The 19,339-nt window shown below is 47.8% G+C and overlaps 2 protein-coding genes across 3 annotated transcripts; one reads left to right on the top strand and one right to left on the bottom strand.

Moving 5' to 3' along the window:
* Positions 1-81: 81 nt before the first annotated feature.
* txndc17 (thioredoxin domain containing 17) lies at positions 82-1,891 on the bottom strand. Its single transcript, XM_030108622.1, has 4 exons — positions 1,645-1,891; positions 1,366-1,447; positions 679-754; positions 82-506 (listed from the first exon to the last, which is right to left on the bottom strand). The coding sequence occupies exons 1-4, from the start codon at positions 1,787-1,789 to the stop codon at positions 438-440; spliced, it is 372 nt and encodes a 123-aa protein (XP_029964482.1). The 5' UTR covers positions 1,790-1,891; the 3' UTR covers positions 82-437.
* Positions 1,892-2,169: 278 nt separating this feature from the next.
* Positions 2,170-15,878, top strand: kiaa0753 (KIAA0753 ortholog). 2 transcript variants are annotated; one of them, XM_030109417.1, is made up of 17 exons: positions 2,170-2,564; positions 3,834-4,127; positions 4,207-4,468; positions 4,583-4,692; positions 4,788-4,850; positions 4,941-5,162; positions 5,526-5,703; positions 6,352-6,542; positions 6,630-6,766; positions 7,046-7,198; positions 7,724-7,813; positions 8,497-8,584; positions 8,694-8,867; positions 9,078-9,159; positions 9,269-9,389; positions 13,344-13,544; positions 15,217-15,878. In XM_030109417.1, exons 1-17 carry the CDS (start codon positions 2,451-2,453, stop codon positions 15,362-15,364), a joined length of 2,628 nt encoding a protein of 875 aa, XP_029965277.1. In that variant the 5' UTR covers positions 2,170-2,450; the 3' UTR covers positions 15,365-15,878. The 2 variants fall into 2 exon arrangements, with proteins under 2 accessions (XP_029965277.1, XP_029965276.1); XM_030109416.1 differs by having other exon boundaries at positions 4,580-4,692.
* Positions 15,879-19,339: the final 3,461 nt, after the last annotated feature.

Here is a 19,339-nt window from a genome sequence, read left to right as displayed (position 1 = left end):
GGTGGGTCAGTGCTGCTCTGATCACACATTTCTTTTGAAAGTAGACAAACTGCAGCCTTCATTAAAACAGATGCACACAAATATTCAGCCTCACTTTATTGAAAGGTAACAAAAGACAAGTGGGAAAAAAAGTAACTGGTGTACAACAGTAAAATTGCGACACTTAAAATTACGCTTCAGCATTGAACTAATTGCACAAATATGACAGCATCTACAGAGTGTGTGAAAGATGTTCCGTTTGGTGTATGATCTCATACAAGACGAACTTCATTACAAGAAATGTTGATTACGTATATAGGCTGCAAACTTCAACAGGTGCTCATTTGTATCAAATCACAGTGAGAGTTATAAATATTCACTACTGAAGCAATGCTGGGATTTAATGGTGGAACAGCTGATGGATTCTTCATGGTTGATGGGAGCAGAGTGTAATTCCTTCAGTCTTCAGTGAACATCATTTTCACCAGGTCTGCTTTGAAGCACTCTTCCTCCACCAGTTTCTGAGGCTGAAACACAAACGGCATCAGGGTGGCATCGAGCATCACTCTTCACTGCAGCGATGAGGATTATTGGGGATGTTCAGTATTAGGTGGGCAATTTCTTCAGAAAACTCTTTTCTAAAGATTTATGGGAATTTGATGGTAACATGTGAGTTAAATATGATGATCGGAGACTTACTGTGCCGTATCGTAGCAGAGTGGGAACTCCGCTCAGTTTTAGTGTCTTCTTGAAGTCGTTACTGGGATCTTTCCAGCTGAATCATGGAAAAAGAAAAGACACCAGTTTAAATTCAAATATACAAAGAGCTAAACTGAAAAACATCGCTTGCAACTGTGTATGATCTAACGAAAACCATTTTGACTATTTTTAATCCAAGCATGTACAGCATAAACGGTACTGAGCTGCTACTTTCAGCATATAAAAACGTTGGAATGCTCTTGGCAATGGAAATTAGTCAACATGTGAATTTAATATATTTGTCTACTTTGCCTTTAAAGCTGTGCAGCAATTTTGTCCTGCCCAAAACATTTAGACAGTATAACATTTAGAAGCATGAGTAAAGAAAAACTCTTTCATCAAGTGGAATTATTCCATTATAATCCCAGTATACTGACTCACTGGCAGATGCAGACACAAAATGACAAATGTCAGCTCATTTCCATAATTTATGGAATAAAATGAGATTAAAATAAATATTTTTTTCTTTCAGACTGACAAATTAACAAATAGGTTCAGACATCTGTTTTCTTCATTTCATACTGTGACCATCAGCAGTTTCACCTCCGTGTAAACACATGATAGGACATGCCACAGTGGTGACAGCTTGCCATAAAATGACGGAACAGAAGGGAAAAAAGTACTGACTAAGCTCTTTCTCCAACTTGGCAGTAGATGAAGACGGAGCCCTCCGGAAGGTGACTCATCTCTCCTCTCACCACTGGCTCAGCTGCAGAAAGAATATTAGCATTAGTACTGTCACTTATCAGATGAGGTGTATGTATACAACACTTTGAACTCCTCATTTTTCAAGAAAAGAATCTGTAACATTAGGCTGCATAATCATTTTACCATATTAAGAGGAATTAGAGGATCCCTGACACCTTAGCCTCATAAACAGATCAGTTTTAGGACAGATGAGGTTACCTTTGACACAGTCTGGACACCAGCTCTTCCCCTGAGCGTCTTTATCGCCTGAAAAATAAACAAAAATATCCTTTCCTTTCCTCTCCGACACAGCCTTGCAAAACTCGTCATACCCATGCACGTTCACTTCTTCGTAATTTGCCATCGTCTCGACTAAGGTAAGTTGTAACAAAGCTGGAGTGTGGATCTGAAAGTGATCAGAGAAGTGAGGCTGCTCCGCCCGCAGGACCCGGTAGAAATACACTGCAGAACCACTTCCGCTCTACGTAATGCGTAACGATTCTTAAAGGGAATGCGCACTCTATATGATTTATTCTGCATTTTTAAACACATATTTTGGTTAAAACATTTGAATATGCATTTATTAACAAATTATTAATATGTCTATGGCGAAGATGTTATGAATTTCCATCGCTAACGTAATCAAATGTGAGTTATCATCGGTTTTCAAAAATGCGTTTGCGTTGCTTTTTGACTCAATCGACGACCCGTACTGCTTCTTCCGTACGGTGACTGTATGTTGTTGTTATGGCGCCGTTTCAAACTGTTGTCAAGACGCGACAGGAGATTAGAGCTTATTTACAATTTAATTGACACCCAGAAAGCGACTTTATCCGTACAGTTGTTTTTAAAACACACAAAAAGTTAACTGAAGCGAAATGAGGGAGAACGTGGCACTGGGACTAACTTGATGTTAGCTATTCTAAATTCTGAAGCGGCGTTAGCTCAGTAATGCTAATTACACTAAATATAGCACATACAGTAAGTGATTTAATATTTAACAAATATTGATTTCCCACGCCGTAATGACTCCATCGTCCCTACAAAGTGCTCCCTCATTTTTTCTGGGCCAGCAGAGCCAGAAGAAAGACTGGGTGCGTTCCCGCTACGATCCGGCAGCAGGGATGTCCAACACCAAGGTAAACAGCCTCCAGCCTGCTGATGTTCACCTGTAAACTCACCTTCACCGGTCATGCTGCCCGACTCACAACACACACACGCAGGTTGTAATTCATCTAGTAACGAGCCAACTGTGCCCAATTCATCTTGAAATGAAACAATCACGATCATGGGTCTAGGTCAGGGTTGTGAAACATAAGGTCCATGGACCATTTTGTAATTTATGCTTGTAAGTCTGATGATGGCAGTATTTTACCTGTCTGGCCCACAAATGATCAAAATTGGCTGTGTGTACCCTCTGAACTAAAATGTGTTTGACCCATGTGCCATAAATGTCACAAGTCTGTGCTGGTAGGACACACTTTAGGCTTTATTTGAGTTGGTTTTGTTAATTGTACTGTAGAGTACAAACACACAGAATCTGTCTCAGAAACCCGCAACAGGCCTTGATTGGGGTGAAGAAAGGTCAAATGAATTTTACTCATTTTGAGTTTGTTGAGAGTTCATTTGTCTACATTCTTGCAGACAATTTGCTTCAGAAAAAGACTCATTATTAACTTAGGGGATCTTTGAGACGGAGTTAGACCAGTTGGTCTCCTCCCTTCTTCTATAAACACACACAACATCTCAGATCGTCAGAATAAACAAGTGCAAAGACTTGAGACTATGATTTGGCAAACCTCTTTACGTTTCAACACCTGTGTTACAGACAACAAAGGTGAAACAGGTTAAACTTTCTCCTATTGTGCTGTTATATCTCATTTTTAAAGGCCCATGGTCTCAGTTTTAAGGTTTTTTTTTTTGTTTGTTTGTTTTTTTGAGCTTTTCTTCTATCTTTTGTTTCTGACACAGCTTTTCCCATGAACTTCATAGCTTCATGGCTCCCTTCCTAGCTATCACCAGGAGTTTCACCTCTTTAAAGATGATAATAATCTTGGTCCTATTTTTGTCAAAGAGGTAGATGTTCAGCTTTTAATGTTGGAGTTTGTGTTATGTGTCAGACTTGACTGTTATGCTTCAATGATGTTTCCATTCTAATGTTTTAGGTCAGAAACATTTTCAACAACACCACCTGAATAAAGATCAGAATAACCTCCAAGTATAATTAACAGTATTGTTCAATGGCATTAAAAATTACAAGTTGTTTATTGAGTGAAAGTTTAAATTCAAGGCAAAACTGTTGTATTCGATTACACTGAGGCTGAAGTGTTATTGTAAACGATTTTATTACTGGCTATCACATATAAACTGATGCAGTTGGAGACTCACTGGTGCCATGTCCACCACAGCTGCTCTTCAATGAAGCCATCCCTGCAAGTGCCAGCAACCGTGCCTCCCATGTGGGCCCGCCAGCTCCCATCGTGATAGAGAGGCTGCTGCCGCTGTCAGGAGAGCCGGAGAACACGGGCAGCACCAAAAGCTCCTTCAGCTTCACCGCGCTGTCTGAGGAGAGGCTGCAGGCTGCCGTGAAGCTGGCCAAACGAGACCTGCGGCGAAGGCGCCTTGACCGTCTGGCGAGATCCTCTGCCAGAGATTCTGAAGAGGCCCCACTCTGTGAGACAAGCGGTGTGGAGCTACTTCAGGTAATTTGGTTCACAGTTTACAAACTATACATTGAAAATCAATGCATAAGGACTGAGCGCAAAGCTTCGTTTTCTGTAGGAGTCAGCTGTAACTCCAGAGAAAATAAAGTCAGCGGCCTCCGATCGTAAAGGGACGGTGATGCGGCCCTGCACCAAACATCACACCATCAAGAAACATCCCGCTTCCGCCAATCCACGGGTCGGCCTGTCACCCCCAACCAGAGACCCCGGGCCGCGGCCGGCGGGAGGAGGCAAAGAAGGAGCTCTGAGCCACGAGATCCACAGGCTGCAGCAGGAACTGGAAGTCCATATTAACAAAGTGGAGGCCCTAGCTAAGAGAGGTAATCCACAGTTTACACCTCGAACCTCTGAGCAACTCCATGAGGATGCTTCTCTTCTCATTTCTTTCATGTAACGTCTTATGATCATTTAGTATGTTGGACTTTGAACAGCAGGAGAGAAGCTGGAGGAGCCGCTGGAAGCTGAGGAGCAGGCCAAACTGGAGCTCCACAGAAAGAAGCAGGCAGCTCACTCAGCTCGCATTATTTATGTCCTGCAGCAGCAGGTACTCAATCCCGACTTGTTTCACTTTAACCGCTGCTCACAGTCTTGTCGGCTTTACATCTATAGACAGGTTTTTGTTGTATTCTTGTCTAACAGGTAAAAGAAGTACAAGAAGAGGTAGAGAAAATCCGAAGTGAGAAAACATCCGGCTCCAAAAAGGTTTGCCTTCTGGACTGAGTGCTACATTGACGTGTTAGAGAATAATGCATCAGTCCAGTGTAACGCTCTTTCTTCTGTTTATTCCTGCAGACAGAGGCGTTAAACAGGCTGGCAGCAGCCCACCGCAGGGCACTGGGGGCCTTACGGGTTTTTAACCAGCAGCTTTCAGAGGATTCTGTCAGCAAGGCGCCCCCTCAGTCCAGAGAGCTGGGCCAGCTCGTCCGTCAGCTCTGCCTGTGCTCGGCCAAGCTGGAGGTGGACCGGGGCTCGGCCGTGCCGGAGGCGGCCCTCGACATCCTGCAGAAACTGGAGGTGAGCAACACAAACGCTGCCGCCGTTCGGAGTGCTTCATGTTGAGGTGAAGCAGCCGCTGATGATTCATTCGCCCACGTTTCAAGACTATGAAGCAGAAAAGATAAAAAAAAAAACGAAATAACTTAGATTTTATCTTACTTTTTTACAATAACTCAACCTTCATCTTGCTCTGTACGACGTACCAAATTGAAGGCACGAAGTGAAGCTAACTCGCCCCCAGAGACTGTAGAAAAGATATTCAGGTTACAAATTTATTTATTTATTTATTTATTTATTTTTTTATTTTTTTCAAAATATACTTGATCTTTGGACACTCATTTTTAAAAATGTAAACCTTCTCTGCCACTCCTCTCCGTGTAGACTTTGGACTGTGCTCTCAGTAAACAAGAGCTGCTGGAGAGGCTGCAGGCCCAGACCTGCCCTCCACACAGGAAGTCTGCCCCCCGCAGCGCGTCGCCCCCTGCTGCTCCCAGAGGTCTCAGCACGCCGCGTCTCCGGGGAGCCGGCAGAGCTGCTCATCCCAGAGGACGGCTCGGCGGTAAGACTTATGAACTTCAGTCAGTTCCCACAGATTTTATGATGAAGATGTTTTAGGCCATAAGTAAAGTTTGGAGTCACGCTTATGGAAATGGAGGCACTAATTATCACTCAGTTTAGAGTAAAATGTATAAACTGAATGTAAGTAATTGCAAAAAGACATTAAGCTACATGTACATCAGACATACATCAGCTTCTCAGCTGATGGCCACAGAGAGATTAATTGCCTGTGTGCTTTTTGTTGTGCATCTGGAAGTCACCTCAGGGCTTTCCTTTTTTTTTTTTTTCTGCTGTTGTGTTTGGGCCCCCTGCTGTGTCTAAATGGCTGCACACAGGCTGAAAATTGATAAGGAGCCATGACGAGGTGTTAGGAAAATAGGGAGTGAAGAGCGGCGCTCAGGCCGCGGACCCCCGCCGCTCAGCAGTCAACCCCTGCTGGCTCTCATTTGGCTGAGAGGCATCCTCTGGAGGAGAGGATGAAAACACCGACCATAAGCTTTAGCTACAATCTATATGTCTCATTCTCCTGGACCACACCGCCGCGTCTCCGCTTATTTTTCTCCCCGCAAGACTTCAAGCATTTCATTTTGAGAACGATCCGGTTCACTCGGACGGAAACAAGTCAGATTTCACGGTGCCTTCCCGTCAGGTCGGAAAGCGGCCTCCCAGATGGTGAAAAGAGCCCCTCATCCGCCCGGGAGGAGGAGGGACCTGCTGAGGGCTGCAGTGGAGAGCCTCTCCCAGCAGAGGGCGCTGAGAGAGCAGCCTGGAGAGAGACAGAAATCCAGCACATGCAGAGCTGGACCGCGCTCTGACACACACAAGGCTGGCATCACGAAGGTGAGATGGAGAGGACACACAGCAGAGACCTCCGATTGAAGCAGATCTTGTGAGATGAAGCTCAGCGCGTCCTGGTTTTCATCGCAGCGTGTTCAGACGCGAGATGCAGGCTTCCAGCGGCCCACCGTCTCCTCTCGCCTCAGAGTGAACCAGCTCCCGCAGAAAGAGAGCTCAGTGCCCTGGAAGCCCACCTCCCCTCACTCCCCACCTCCCCCCCCTCGCCGGTGAGCCTCTCATCCCTCCGTACGGCTCAGGCCATATTTCATTTTCATTTTGAGCGCGGCGACTCTCAGCTGTGCAGATGATTAATCCCATCATGCAGCTGAAGCTCATGTGACTTGTAGCTTTTTGAAACTCTGCTCTCCTGCAGGCTGAGTCCAGATGTATGGATTTTTTGCTCATTAACACTGCATTTATGATCTCTGGACACGATGTCGATTCATCATAAGCTAACAAACTGAAATCAAGCCCTGCTGTTTGCGTTCCCGCTGTCATGTGATCAGCTCCCCAGAGAGGGAGCGAGCGGAGCCCCGCTGCCTCTTCTCCCCGGTGAAGCCGCCACGGAGTCCTCCCAAGCAGCCGGCGCCTCCGGGCCTGGCAGCAGAGCTGGATTTGAACCCAGAACGGAGGAAAGAGGCTCAGAACGAAGCATTGAGGTGAAACACACACAGGTTTCAAACCTCTTTCCCTGACTGCAGAATGGCGTGTTCTTTAAACGTGTCATAGCTTTCAGTTTGTGAGTTTTGGTCTTTGTGCTTCACAAGCGTCTCCTGGATATGGAGAGAATCCCGTCAAATGGATGAAATCCAGGCCAAAGGAATGTTAATGACGACTCTCAGGCTTCTCTAACCTTCACGTCAGACCACACTTGCCGAGCGCCACAGGCGATACCCTGATTCTAATTCAAAGTTAATTTTTTCCCAGTGACTGGATCTAGGTGCCTGCTTTACCGAGGCCATTCCTCTTTCTGAGTGATTAATAGCCGGCCTGGTTTTGCGGCTGATAATCACGTCATTGATTAAGTGTTCCACATATGTCTCTGTTTAATCAAATCCTAATTGCTGCAGTTGTGCTTTCCTATTAATCAGGAGCCAGCAGCCTGATTTTAGAGATGGAGATTATGTTATTCATGTGGAAGGCTGAACTGAGCTTTGTTTGATGGCTGCTGGCTCTCGGTACAGAACAGCCTGGCTGGACAGGATGACCACCCAGAGGCTGACAGAGCTCCGCCGACTGAGCGAGGAAGAGGAAGAACGCCTCAGGAGGTTGAGGTATGGACGAATATAGTGAGCCTGGGGGGCTGGAAGATGAGCACTATTGAAGGACTTTGTTGTGGACACAGGGCCCTCTTAACCTCACTAATCGACCGTCCGACGCACGTCACAGGACTCCAATTAAACACATTTTCACCACGACGTGCCACAAAAAACACAATTACCTCTCCACAAAAGAGCAGAGAGCGGTGCAGGCTGGGACGGCGGCGCGCCCATTCAGTCCCGGGAGAGCAGATGTTCCTATAGAACGCCTTCTCTAATTAGTCACTGGAGAGTTCCAGGTTTTCAGAGCGGGAACAATGCTCAGCCAGCGCAGCGCAGTGTACAGTCAATATGTTGTCTGCAAAGCTTTGATTACACTGTAGTGATGGGAGGAGGAGGAGGGGGGGTTCTGTTTATCTGCTCTCAACGACACACACTCCAGTGTTTTGACTCACCTATTGAATTAATTTACAGCTGCAAACACAATTATTCCTAATTCAATCACAGATAATTGCCTTGCATGATTTTTCTGTCTGTTTGGAGACATTATGGACGGAAAGTGCTTTTGGTCCCTTTGAAAGTTATTTCATTTGGATCTTTTACCAATAATTAATAGAATATAGAAGTAAAACTAAGATGTATGTACTTTTTTCACAAATTCAAACTGGACTGCTGTGACAGCGTGTTTGTGTTCTCAGGTCTGACGCCGCCGCTCCAGCCCGGTGGGCGGAGCGAGCGGAGCGGGAGGCCAGAGAGAGAATCCAGCCGCTCCTGGATGAAGCTCGGGTGGGAAGACCTGCTTGTTTTCTGGCCGGCGCCACGTTCCCCCTCCTGTTCAAGCCTTCTTCTTGAAGCCCTCTGTTGTTTGCGTTTTTGTTGCCGGTTGCCCCCGCAGGCAGCCGGCGGCGGCGGGGAGCAGGTGAGCGAGGCCCTGCTGGAGGAGCTGCTGGACGACGCCACGCGTGCGGCGTGGGCCGCCGAGGCGGACGGACGGCTGGAGGACGTGGCTCGGCGCGGGCTGCAGGCCCCCGTCCTGGAGAGTATGCTGCTCCGCCTGGAGGAAATACAGGTGAGCGCTGCCTCAGGGGCCCGAACGCCAGCTAAAGCTCATGTGGGTTCTTAAAGGTCGCGGTGGGGGGGGGGCGAAAGGTCGCCGGTGAGCGGATTTTTATTTATAGCAAGCGGTTGTGACAGCTCTGCGGAGTCCAGACCAGATCAGGGCGTCTCTCCTGTTGACCAACGCTCCCTACAGACGGGTGTTTATTCTGTGTGTGAGCAGAAGGACCAGGAGGAGGTGAGGAGGAGATTCGCCTCCATCAGCTACTCAGACCCGCTCTACCGGGACCGAGCAGGAGCAGCAGGTGGAAACCCCCCCTTCCTCCATTTCCTCTCTTCTGCTCTCTCTCCGTCTTCACCTCCTGATCCGCGCCGTGCCTCTTAACCCCACGTCTCCTCTTCCTCTGTTCCCAGGACCCTTGAGCCAGGCTCCAGGCTCCAGGCCCGCCTCCCCGCAGCCCATTAGACTCACACGGCCGGCGCCGAGGCAGACCTCGGTGTCAGACATCATCCTGGAGAAGCCAGTGGAAGCTGGGTGGGTGAAGACGTCCTCTCCAACGGCAGAGGGCGAATCTGTTTAAACAGATGGAGTCTCGTTTACCGCACCTTCTGGGAGACGGAGTTCATGTGTTTACTGGCGTTAGAAACACCAGAAGAGCAGCAGCAGCAGCAGCAGCAGCAGCGTTCTCCACAGGACCTCGTCTGCTGCAGGCTTTAATGAGCCTCTCAACTCAGCTAGAAAAAATGTTTAATGTTTTCCCGCGTTTCTTCCTCTTGACATGTCATGGGCCAGTAATCACTTTTCCACTGGGGGGGGGGGGGTCTTCCTCGCTTGGTGGCCATCGTACCCAGGGCGGAGTGTATTCCTGACTCCTCAGAGAGGCCCTCGGCTGCCCTGGGCTTCAGCTGCAGCTGCGTTACTCTCTGAATTAATGACGAACTCTGAAGGGGAAAGAGAAGCTTAGAGAGGAAGGACTCGGAGCTGTTGGTACAGACCAGCAGGCGGTTTACTTTTGGCAAATTTGAGCCGTGACCATTAGCTAATTAAAGTCAGTCCCTGCTGCAGTGCCTCAAGTTCAAGAAACTTCCCCCGAAGATCATCGATACCTGGGACTCGTCTCCCAGCCTCCTTAATAAGACATCTATCAAGGGATGCCTCATCTTTTGGCGAACATCACACAGGCGCTTGGAAATCAAGCATTTAATCCGTCGTCCTTTTGGAGAGGCGTCGCCGTTCATTTTCCGTGAGCTGCTGGTTTTCGGGGGGGGGGGTTCAGCCTCGCAGCGCGGCAGTCATTCGAGAGCTGCCAGCTCATTTGTTCTGTAACTCCCCGAGTCCCCGTAGCATTAAGCAGCGCTGCCTGCATCACTCTCCTTCTCATTCCGAGCGAGCGCCTTAAAAAGTGTCGGCGCCGCTTTGTGCGTCTTGACGTCCCTCTTTAATAACGCCGTGGATGTTAATGGATTTCTCTGCCGTGGAACAACGGCAGGTTCATAGATTTCAAAGTGGATAGCTAATCTCACTTGACAAGTCGGCCCCAAAGAGGCAAATGTAGCCCAAACGTGACAAAATATTATTCTAAAAAAAAAAAAAATTATTATTATTAGGAAAATAAGAACATGTCTCTGTGGGATTGTGATGGAAGACGATTCATTTTTGTTTGTGTGTTGATTGAAGTCCTTCACCAATCACAGCTGATGAGCAGCTGGTCAGAATGAGGAGGCTTCATTTCTGCTGACTCACATGCAGTCATTCGTCCATTAGACGCTCCTTCACATTACAAACAGTGATCAGAGTGACCGATTGGCTAAATTGGCTCAATAACCTTCCCAGCACTGCTTCGTATTGATGACTTACAGTAGTACTTCCCTGAACGCTGTTCCGTGGCCCTGAGGCTGCTTGCTGCGCAGTCACTGCGCTCAATTACATGGAAAAATATCAGTATTGATCCTTCGATGCTGACCAGATGACGTGAGGATCAAGCCAGTCTGCAGGCTCCAGCTTGAATAATACACTTCTTTTGGGAAATAAAGTACTGCTTCATGCAGAATGTTTACATGTAACACCCAAAGCTCCAGTCTGTGTCAAAATCATGGCAGCATTAGTTTTATTGGTCGCAGTTCCTGGATTCCACTGCAGCCGTAAACTCTCCGAACCGTAAAGCTTTCTCTGTTTACTAGTTGAATAGATGTTCCGATACTGGTATTGGAATCGGAACAACTCTACTGTTTACCCTGCAAACCAACTCCAAGCAGGAACCCTGTGCCAGTCTCCCACTGCTCATTCTCCAGTGTTTAGACCCCGAAGAGACATTAAATTCCGGCGTGGGGGGCCGTTTGGTGTGAGGCACAGAGCGGAATTGGGTTTATTTGGCACATTGCTTTATGGAGCTGCCTTCTGGGGCCGAGGACTCGCAGCTTAAACTGAGCCGAGCTGCACGGGAGATGACTTGTGTACCTGTGCGGCGACTTAAAAACGCCCCAGGTGCCACATTGCTCTGCACAGAGAAGCTTATTTGCAGCAGCTCTGCAAAGCAGGAATCACACGGATGGATGTCAGAACAGCCATTATCCACCCAACCTTTGTGTCGTTTGAAGAGTGGATTCAGCTGCAGCCTCCAGATCTTGAGAGAACATATTCCAGATCGGAGGATGACGCCAGCGAGCCCTCGGTCAGCCCGCGGACCCGGGCAGGTCTTCACAGCTCCAGATATCTGCAGTTCAGCTTCCTGTTGGCGTTTCTCTGGGCTTTTATGATCAAACTCCTGAACGCCGGCCCCGTGGGGAGGAGTCCTGGTGGTTGTTTGCATCGACGTGGGATTGATTGCGCTAATCCTCAGTCAGTGTTGACTCTCTGACTACGCAGTGCAGCAGAATGGAAGGCTGTCATTTGATGGTGGGGGGCGCCGGAGCAGTGAAACGTGGCGAGAGCTCATCATGAGCTCTGATTAGCTGTTTATAACCCACATTCTTCAGCCCGCAGAGAGCCGGGCCTTTGATCCGGCGCCCCGTGCACACATTTTAGCACAGCGCTCCGAGAAGCTGCCTGACAGAGACGAGGCTGACAGTTCCTCCGGATGTCTTTGATTGTATTGCTGGATGGTGAACGGTGGCTTTTTGTTCCTGATGAGGACTCTGCTGCTTTTTTCTGACGTAGCTGCTGTTACAGCCAGAGAAGGTGATGACTGATATTTCTAAATTATTCTCATTTGATTTCTTTGTTTTTTGTTTTTTTTTTGTTTTTACAGATAATGTCATTAGGACCTACGGCCGTCCGCGTAATGCGCCTGTTTATTCTCTGCAGTCACAATCACCACACCTCACACTGTCTCTGTGCTCCTGAATCATATTTCCAAATCAGCAGCTATTATTCTTCACCTTGACGGGCCGAGCGCTCACGTCTGTGTGTGTGAGTGTGTGCGCCCTCAAATGGCTGCTGAGACAATACCGCAGTGATTTCATCTTTTAACACATCAGCACACCAGCAGATAGCATGTTTGTATCCATGGTGAGGAGCTCAAACACAGACTGTCATTGCCACACATACACACACACACACACACACACACACACACACCCCTACACACCCCTTCTAATGTTGACTAACCTGCAGCGGCTCCATCAGCAGGTCAAACAAATCAATGAAAAGATGAGAGCTTCCCTGGGCGCCGCTGTGAAGCCTTCCTGCGTTCTGCTCTCTGGGCCGCTGTCCTTCGCTTCTCCGGTCGTTTCAGGTCAAACTTCTCCAGCATCTCACCTGCAGATGTGCTCAGATTGGGCTCTGGTCACCCTCACCTCCGCTGGAATGCTTGTATTGATTTGGAAAGGTAATTTCCAGTGCAGACTGAAACCACGCTCACCATTCATATCCTCATGCTGCGTGGACAAATTGAACAGGCTGGAAATGTTTTTCCTAAAAACAGGAGAGGAGATGGCTTTGCAGCCGTGTGTGCCACCATATTGTATACACGGGGTTTGAGGGTAATGACTGCCATCACAGAAATGCAAAGCATCTTGACGAGCACAGATTGAGTGAAATATCCTTAAATATCTTGTGCATTTCTTCATGTCTGCCAGCATATTTCGTGGAGCGGGTTGTCACACACCACACACACCTTCCTGTCTTTCTTTCATTGCTTTTGAACTGTGACGCAGAGCAAACGCGTCAAATAAATCCTGCTTCAGCAGGAGGGGTTTTGTGCCAAAGTGTGTGAATGAATGGTGTGTATTCATGGAAAATAGAGAGACACTTTTCTTCCGAGACACTCCAAAGGCTAAATATAGCGCAGCCAGCGCTGGTGCAGCAGCTGAGGGGGGGGGGGGGGGTCGGGGGTCATGAAGCCAGACCACAGCGATGCCCAGCTGAGCCCCTTCTCACCCAAAAGCAGGGGCCGGCCCAGGCCGTCCGTTCGGCTGCAGCACAGGTTCACCCGTCGAGCCAGTCAGGAGTCGAACCGTCAGCCTCACTCTGCTCACTTCTGCTCCACAGCTCCCAGTGTGAGAGCAGCCTGATGGAGGAGCCGCCCCGGGATGAGCCGCGGCGCGGGAGCGGCGCCGTCCTCCCGGTTCTGTCGGTGCCGGGGAGCATGCTGGGAAGCATCCGGCAGTACCGGGAGGACTACGACTCCCACCTGCGCTCCGCGGCCCGCCGGCCTGCCGGAGGCTTCAACCCCCGGACGGTGGTCGAAAGGTAAAGAGAGAATTCAGCGTCTTGGTCTGGAAGCGGTGGTATTCGTTAGCAGCGGAGGAGACCGTGTGTCTGCTTCATTAAGTGAAAGATCGTGAGTTTTGAGGCGCGGTTGTCATGGCGATGAAGTCAACCCAGAAACACTTGAAATGCAGTGACATTTGGCTCGGCTCACCTCTTTCTGTCAGGACTCAGTCCAGAACTGTGTTCGCTCCTCTGAAGTAAGACATCCACTCGCTCTGGTGAAATGTGATTGTCTTTTAGCGAAAAAGGAGAAGAAAAAAAAAGCTTCTTGACGACTTACTTTTCTCTTTTCTTTTTCAGTAATTTTCCCCACAAATATAGAAATTTGTTGATGATATCTGAACACGATCAAAACTGTCCAGTTGTTTTTTTCTGGCGGAGGATGAAGCTCATAGCAGCACAGAGAGGAAACCAGCCTGGAGTTTCACTCAGAGACGATCACCAGAGGCGGCATTAATAAACTGCTGGAGCTTCACTGTAACAGATATTGATTTGAAGCTGGTGTGATGAGCTCCAGGCGACTTTTCTTTTCCTCATTACATCCTTCATATTGTGTCTCAGTGAAAACTGTTGTTAAACAGCATGTTCTTTTAAAAATAAATCATAGTTTTACTATTCTCTTGTCGTGGGTGCCTGAACATCCACCAGCTCCCCGTTCCCCTCCAACCACCGCCATCTGGAAATCATGACGACATTTTTAGAAATTTCAAGTACACTAAATAAGTCAGTAAAAGCTTTTTTTTTTTCAAACGTCTGTACTCACAGTGAACCGCTTCCCGCTCTGACAGCTGCAGCCGTTCCCTGGGAGAGGGCGGCGCAGGGTTTAAGGCTCTCGCCGCCGCCGCCTCCCTCTCGCTCCCAGATTTACATACGCAACAGAATTGTTAAGGTGGTGCAGAGCAGACCGGCTCTCGTCCTGAAAGCTCATCATCAGCACCTCCGTCAGCTCTGTCCCACCTCCGTTCGTCACAGTGTGTTTCTGTGAATGCTTCGGTTTCCTGCTTCGGTTTGAACTCGGCTGTTTCTGGTTCTGGCTCTGTTCGGGTCTCACTTCGATGACACAAAGTTTTCAGAAGACAAAAAACTGTACTTTTTAACACCGTTGTGTAAGAGAGAAACGGGCCAATTATCTGCGTGTCTTTGGAGACGGAGGGAAAAGAAACACGTGAGCGTCTGCAGCCGGAGCAGAAGCCTCCGTGTGATGAGACGGTAATGAGCAGCTCCACCAGTCCGACTCCTGACGGGGAGACTGAAAGCACCAGACCCACGGCGCGGCGGCGTCCCCGCTGCTTTCTTTCTCCATCCCCACACCAGACACCGGACGGCTGGAGGTGAATCTGCCTGCCGGTAATCGGCAGTATGTAATGACTGTTCCTCATCCACAATAGCCTCTGTGGTGTGTTCAGAGCGGAGAGCGCAGTATTCTTAACTCGACCCTTTAAAGGTACAGCGAGTTCAAAAAGCCGCAATTACAATGTGCTTTCTGCTGCAGTCACACTCAGAGAGACTCACAGTATCTGTGTTTAATGGCTTTGATATTCAGTATCGTCACAGGAAATGACACTGAACAACTGTCCAGCATGTATAACGCGTCCTCTGGGATCTTGACTTGAAGCTGAAGCTCACGCCCGCTGTCCTCGCTCTGTCGCAGCGTTGCAGACGAGCTGCTGTCGGAGGCCGTGGCTGACGTGGCGGCGGAGTTCCAGGACGTGGTGGAGCAGTACGCCGAGGCCGTCTTCACCTCCGAGTTCCTGCAGCCGGTGCAGTCTCCTCCCGCCTCGGCCGCGGTCCGACAGTGACGAAACATCCGGTTTTAAACTGTACAGAAGGATTTATAATGTGTGTGTGTGTGTGTGTGTGCGTGTTTAGCACTTTTGACAGGCAGGTTATTGCATTTTAGAGTGAACCACTTCAGTGTTTATTTTCTGCAGGGATGGAAATCTTGAAAGTGAGTTCACAGATCAGCGCGGCGGCGAGACGCCGTTTGACTCCATCAGACTCTCTAATGAAGCGGCTGAGCCGCACAGGGAGCGTTTGTCTCATTCCTCTTTACCGTCCATCTGCATCTGTGACTGAATTCCTCTGGGAAAGTTAGTCTAGATGAGAGGGACCGTTACGACATTACGGAGGATTAGAAGATTACTGTCCTCTCTTTGCACTTGGTCTAAATCTCCCTGAGGATTACGGTACTCACTCTGCTGTGTAGAAATCAATTAATTGCATAGTGTTGACAAACTCCATTAAAGTTCACTGTTCTGTGACTGTTTATCATTTTTGCTTTAAAATCTTAATAAAGAACGTTTTTACTGCAAAATATATTTAATTACTGTAAGACAAAGTGAGTCGTGTGTGTTCATGGGGTGTTTTCTTTGTGTTGATTGCCTTGAGTTTCCATTTCAGTTCAGTTTTCATGCAGAACTTTACCAAACGTCGCCTCCGCTTTGCGTCCCGTTGGGGAATGACCACTTGAATCCTGCACCGCCTTGGTGAAAAGCGTCAACTGTGAATCCAAAGTGAAGGCGACATCCTCGGCAGGCTGAGGAAACGTGCGAGTCTCTGAGGGGCGACATGAAAGCCGTGCCGCCGGAGCGGAGGGGACTCGTGCAGATGCTGGTCTGGCCCGTGGGGACCGGCGGTGACGGGATGAATTAGCTCTCCGTGAAGCAGACTTTCTCTCAGGCCGGGCCGCTGCGCTGCGTGGGCGTCCAGATACGTGCAGGCTTTCACAGGCCGGGCCTTCGGCCGCTGACAAATAGAAAGTGTTAATCTCAAACCGAGGAAACGGCTCCTACGTCAGAGTTGGTGCTGACGGGATTTGTGAAAGAAGACTGAGCTGAAAGCATTTCCACCACTCGCCATCTGACTGGGGAACAGTGAATCAGACTTCCTTCAGTCTGCCGATGCAAATATATTCATGTTGAAGCAGAAATTGCTGCAGTGCACAAACAGATGTCACTGCGAGGAAGAAGCCCGGCCCCGTTTCACACATTATTCTAATTTTTAATGATCGCAGTGCTCTGACCTTGGTGCTTTGCAGCAACAGCTAATTATCCAAGTTAATCTGTGAATAGGTTAGGACGCCGTCGCCTGCAGCCCGGTGCATGGAGAGAGCTCCGGTCTCCATGCAGGCACGTCCGGGCGCATCCCTGACATTTGTGGGTTGCTTTCGAAATGTTTCCAGGCCTCAGTTCCCGGTGCTTACACCAGATGGGTGTGAAATTTTCATGGCTTATTAGTCATGTTCGCCATTCTCCCGGGATACTGTCTTGGCACGGGAGCGTCGGAGGGAAGATTTGTGACGAGATGCCCGTCACCGCCGAGCAGTCTGTCACGCAAAAAACGCTGCCATCCTGAAATCCGCGCTCAGCCGAGGCTTCGTCTGCAGGCCGACTTCTCATGGAAACACCAAGCGGCTTCCTACTGTTTCCATCACTGATGCATTGTTGGCGTTATTATTATTGAAGCTCATTACCAGTCAGAAGGTATCAGATTATTGCCTGAAGTCAATAAAGAAGCAGCCTGCAGGGAGCGAGCTCCGCTCTCAGTGATGGATCATCAGACTGTATGAGATCATGTGTCAACCTCAAAGCAGCAGTGTTGCTACAGTGCAGTTATGGAGGAAAACACTGGGTTTTTTCTTTCCTCTCTCATTTTCATTTTACAGTGTGAGATGAGGCTGGGAACTGACTGTGACATGCAGAGTGACCTTTCTCCCTCCGCCCACATCGCTCATCCAGCACAGGTAGCAGAGCGCCATCAAGCCGCCGCCGGCGGGCGCTGATTCCCGGTCAGAGCTTCATTATCGGCCGAGCGCTTCTGCAGAGTCAAACCGGCAGAAGGTTTTAGGAAAATGAGTCTCAGCAGGTGGCGAAAACTTTCACACTCTTCACCCGATTAAAATGTGTTCGTGAATCCAAATATGAGCAAAGCCTGCGAAATTAATTGGAAGCAATTAATTTGCAAATAGTATTTTTTCAGTGGGGAACAATGCATTGTTATTCATCGTGTTTGAGTAAACAGCTTTTTTCACCTTTTATCAGTGAATTTGGATTACATAATCAATAACAATGTGTCAATTATAAACATCAAATCATAAGACCCGCACCAGTTGTTCCAAAATATCCAGAAAAGGGACAAACAGTTCAGCTTTTTGTTTCTACATTTCACAGTATTGTGGTGAAGGAATTCTCATTCATTTAGAATTTTGTTTTTCTGATGTTACTTTATAGTCCACAGCTCTTCAAATAACAACACTGTGCTTTTTTATTTGTTTTTTTTTAAGACCGCTGCATAGAATCCATGATTTTGTGTAAATGTTCAGATGTAGGAAAAGTGAGGAGAAGTGAAAGATCACCCTGCATCAAAATGCGTCTTTTGTGTTCATGCATCAAGAAAAATCCAGTCAATCTATGCTTCAGTCGACACAGCAGGTTGTGATTAAGTTCTCCAACGTGAGAATTGTGGCTGCAAACTGAACGGAAAGAGATCAACAGGTGTGTGGGGGGTAAATTTCAGTTTCTATTCAGTAATTGCAGAGTGATTACAGCTGACCAGAGGTTCAAATGTTGTTAAATGGCCCGTTGTAATCTGGGAGAGCGATGGCGTATAGATTTTTTAATTTTATTTTTGAATGGGGCAGCTGTTTGTCATGCCTGCCGCGGTGCTTTCGCCTGTGCATTAAACCTTGAACACATTGACCCATGTGAAGATTAACTGCCGCTGGACGTCACTGAAACAGTATTTCCTGTTTGTTTATGCCGTCTGCTTGAAAGAGGGGCTCGTGGCAGATTGGCTTCTGTGGACAAAACGCGTTTAATGAGCAAAAATGTTAAAATATATCGATAAATGAAGGTCATCAGGGACATGCGCATGTTATGTATAGGAGTTGGTGTGCATTGTGCCGCAGTGGTTAGCTGTCTCACCTCACAGTGAGAAATACCTGGTTCAAGTCTGAGCCTGGACCAGCTCTATACCCTCCAGTGAGCTGGGATCAGGAACGACCACCTCTCACCTGGGCGTCGGGATGCTGGGATCCAAAAGGTTGATGATGTATTCCATGTTACTCATGAACGCGTCATTAAGCTCACCAGTTCTGGGACATTTCACAGTGTGTATGACTCTGCGTCACGCTTGATAACAACACTGATCACAGCTAAGAGTCACACTTTCACTTCACAGTGACAACATTAAAGGAAAATATACAAATGAATGCACATGATTCAGAGGAGCAAGTCTTAAATTACTGCATAAGAGATACGCAGAACGTCATTTTTTGCTGTTTAGCAACATTGATTTGTGTTAAGGAGATAAAATTTCTGAATAAAATAATCAATCATCTGCTGTTTTTGACTGTTGTCAACCAAGCAAACCAAACATTTAGGTGATAGAATAAACGCAATATTACACCAGTTCAACTGAATTATTGCATGATTATGTTGATGAGGGCTTTTCTAAGCCAAAATACTTCAAACACACATCTCACCTCTGTATAGAAAAAACCAAACCACACAACTCCTCCATTCAATTAAAAGGTTAGCATGACTTCTAAGAGGCTTAGATCCTGATGGGATGGAAAAAAGGGTCACATTAGGAACATGAAATGTGTACTTAAGCAGCAGAATAAGGACTATTAACAGGGAGCAGAGCTGTGTGAAACCGCCGAGCCCTCATAATCCAAGAGGACCTGATGTGAAGTCAACGAGGCCGTGGAGTGTCTCACCCTGCGTGAGAGCGCCGCCACACACCGTCTGCTGAATATTCCAGCATGAATATTT

This window comes from Salarias fasciatus, chromosome 14, assembly GCF_902148845.1.
Source record: "Salarias fasciatus chromosome 14, fSalaFa1.1, whole genome shotgun sequence".
NCBI lineage: Eukaryota > Metazoa > Chordata > Actinopteri > Blenniiformes > Blenniidae > Salarias > Salarias fasciatus.
This window is presented reverse-complemented; position numbering and strand designations above follow the sequence as displayed.

Bases quoted from the DNA above. Each gene is read 5' to 3' on its own strand.
- txndc17 (XM_030108622.1), bottom strand. From the start codon at position 1,789: ATGGCAAATTACGAAGAAGTGAACGTGCATGGGTATGACGAGTTTTGC. The intron at 1,448-1,644 runs GTAACCTCATCT...TTCTTTCTGCAG, and splicing joins GTGTCCAGACTGTGTCAAAG to CTGAGCCAGTGGTGAGAGGA. The intron at 755-1,365 runs GTCAGTACTTTT...TCCATGATTCAG, and splicing joins CAAGTTGGAGAAAGAGCTTA to CTGGAAAGATCCCAGTAACG.
- kiaa0753 (XM_030109416.1), top strand. From the start codon at position 2,451: ATGACTCCATCGTCCCTACAAAGTGCTCCCTCATTTTTTCTGGGCCAG. The intron at 5,704-6,351 runs GTAAGACTTATG...CCTTCCCGTCAG, and splicing joins TCCCAGAGGACGGCTCGGCG to GTCGGAAAGCGGCCTCCCAG. The intron at 7,199-7,723 runs GTGAAACACACA...CTCTCGGTACAG, and splicing joins GCTCAGAACGAAGCATTGAG to AACAGCCTGGCTGGACAGGA.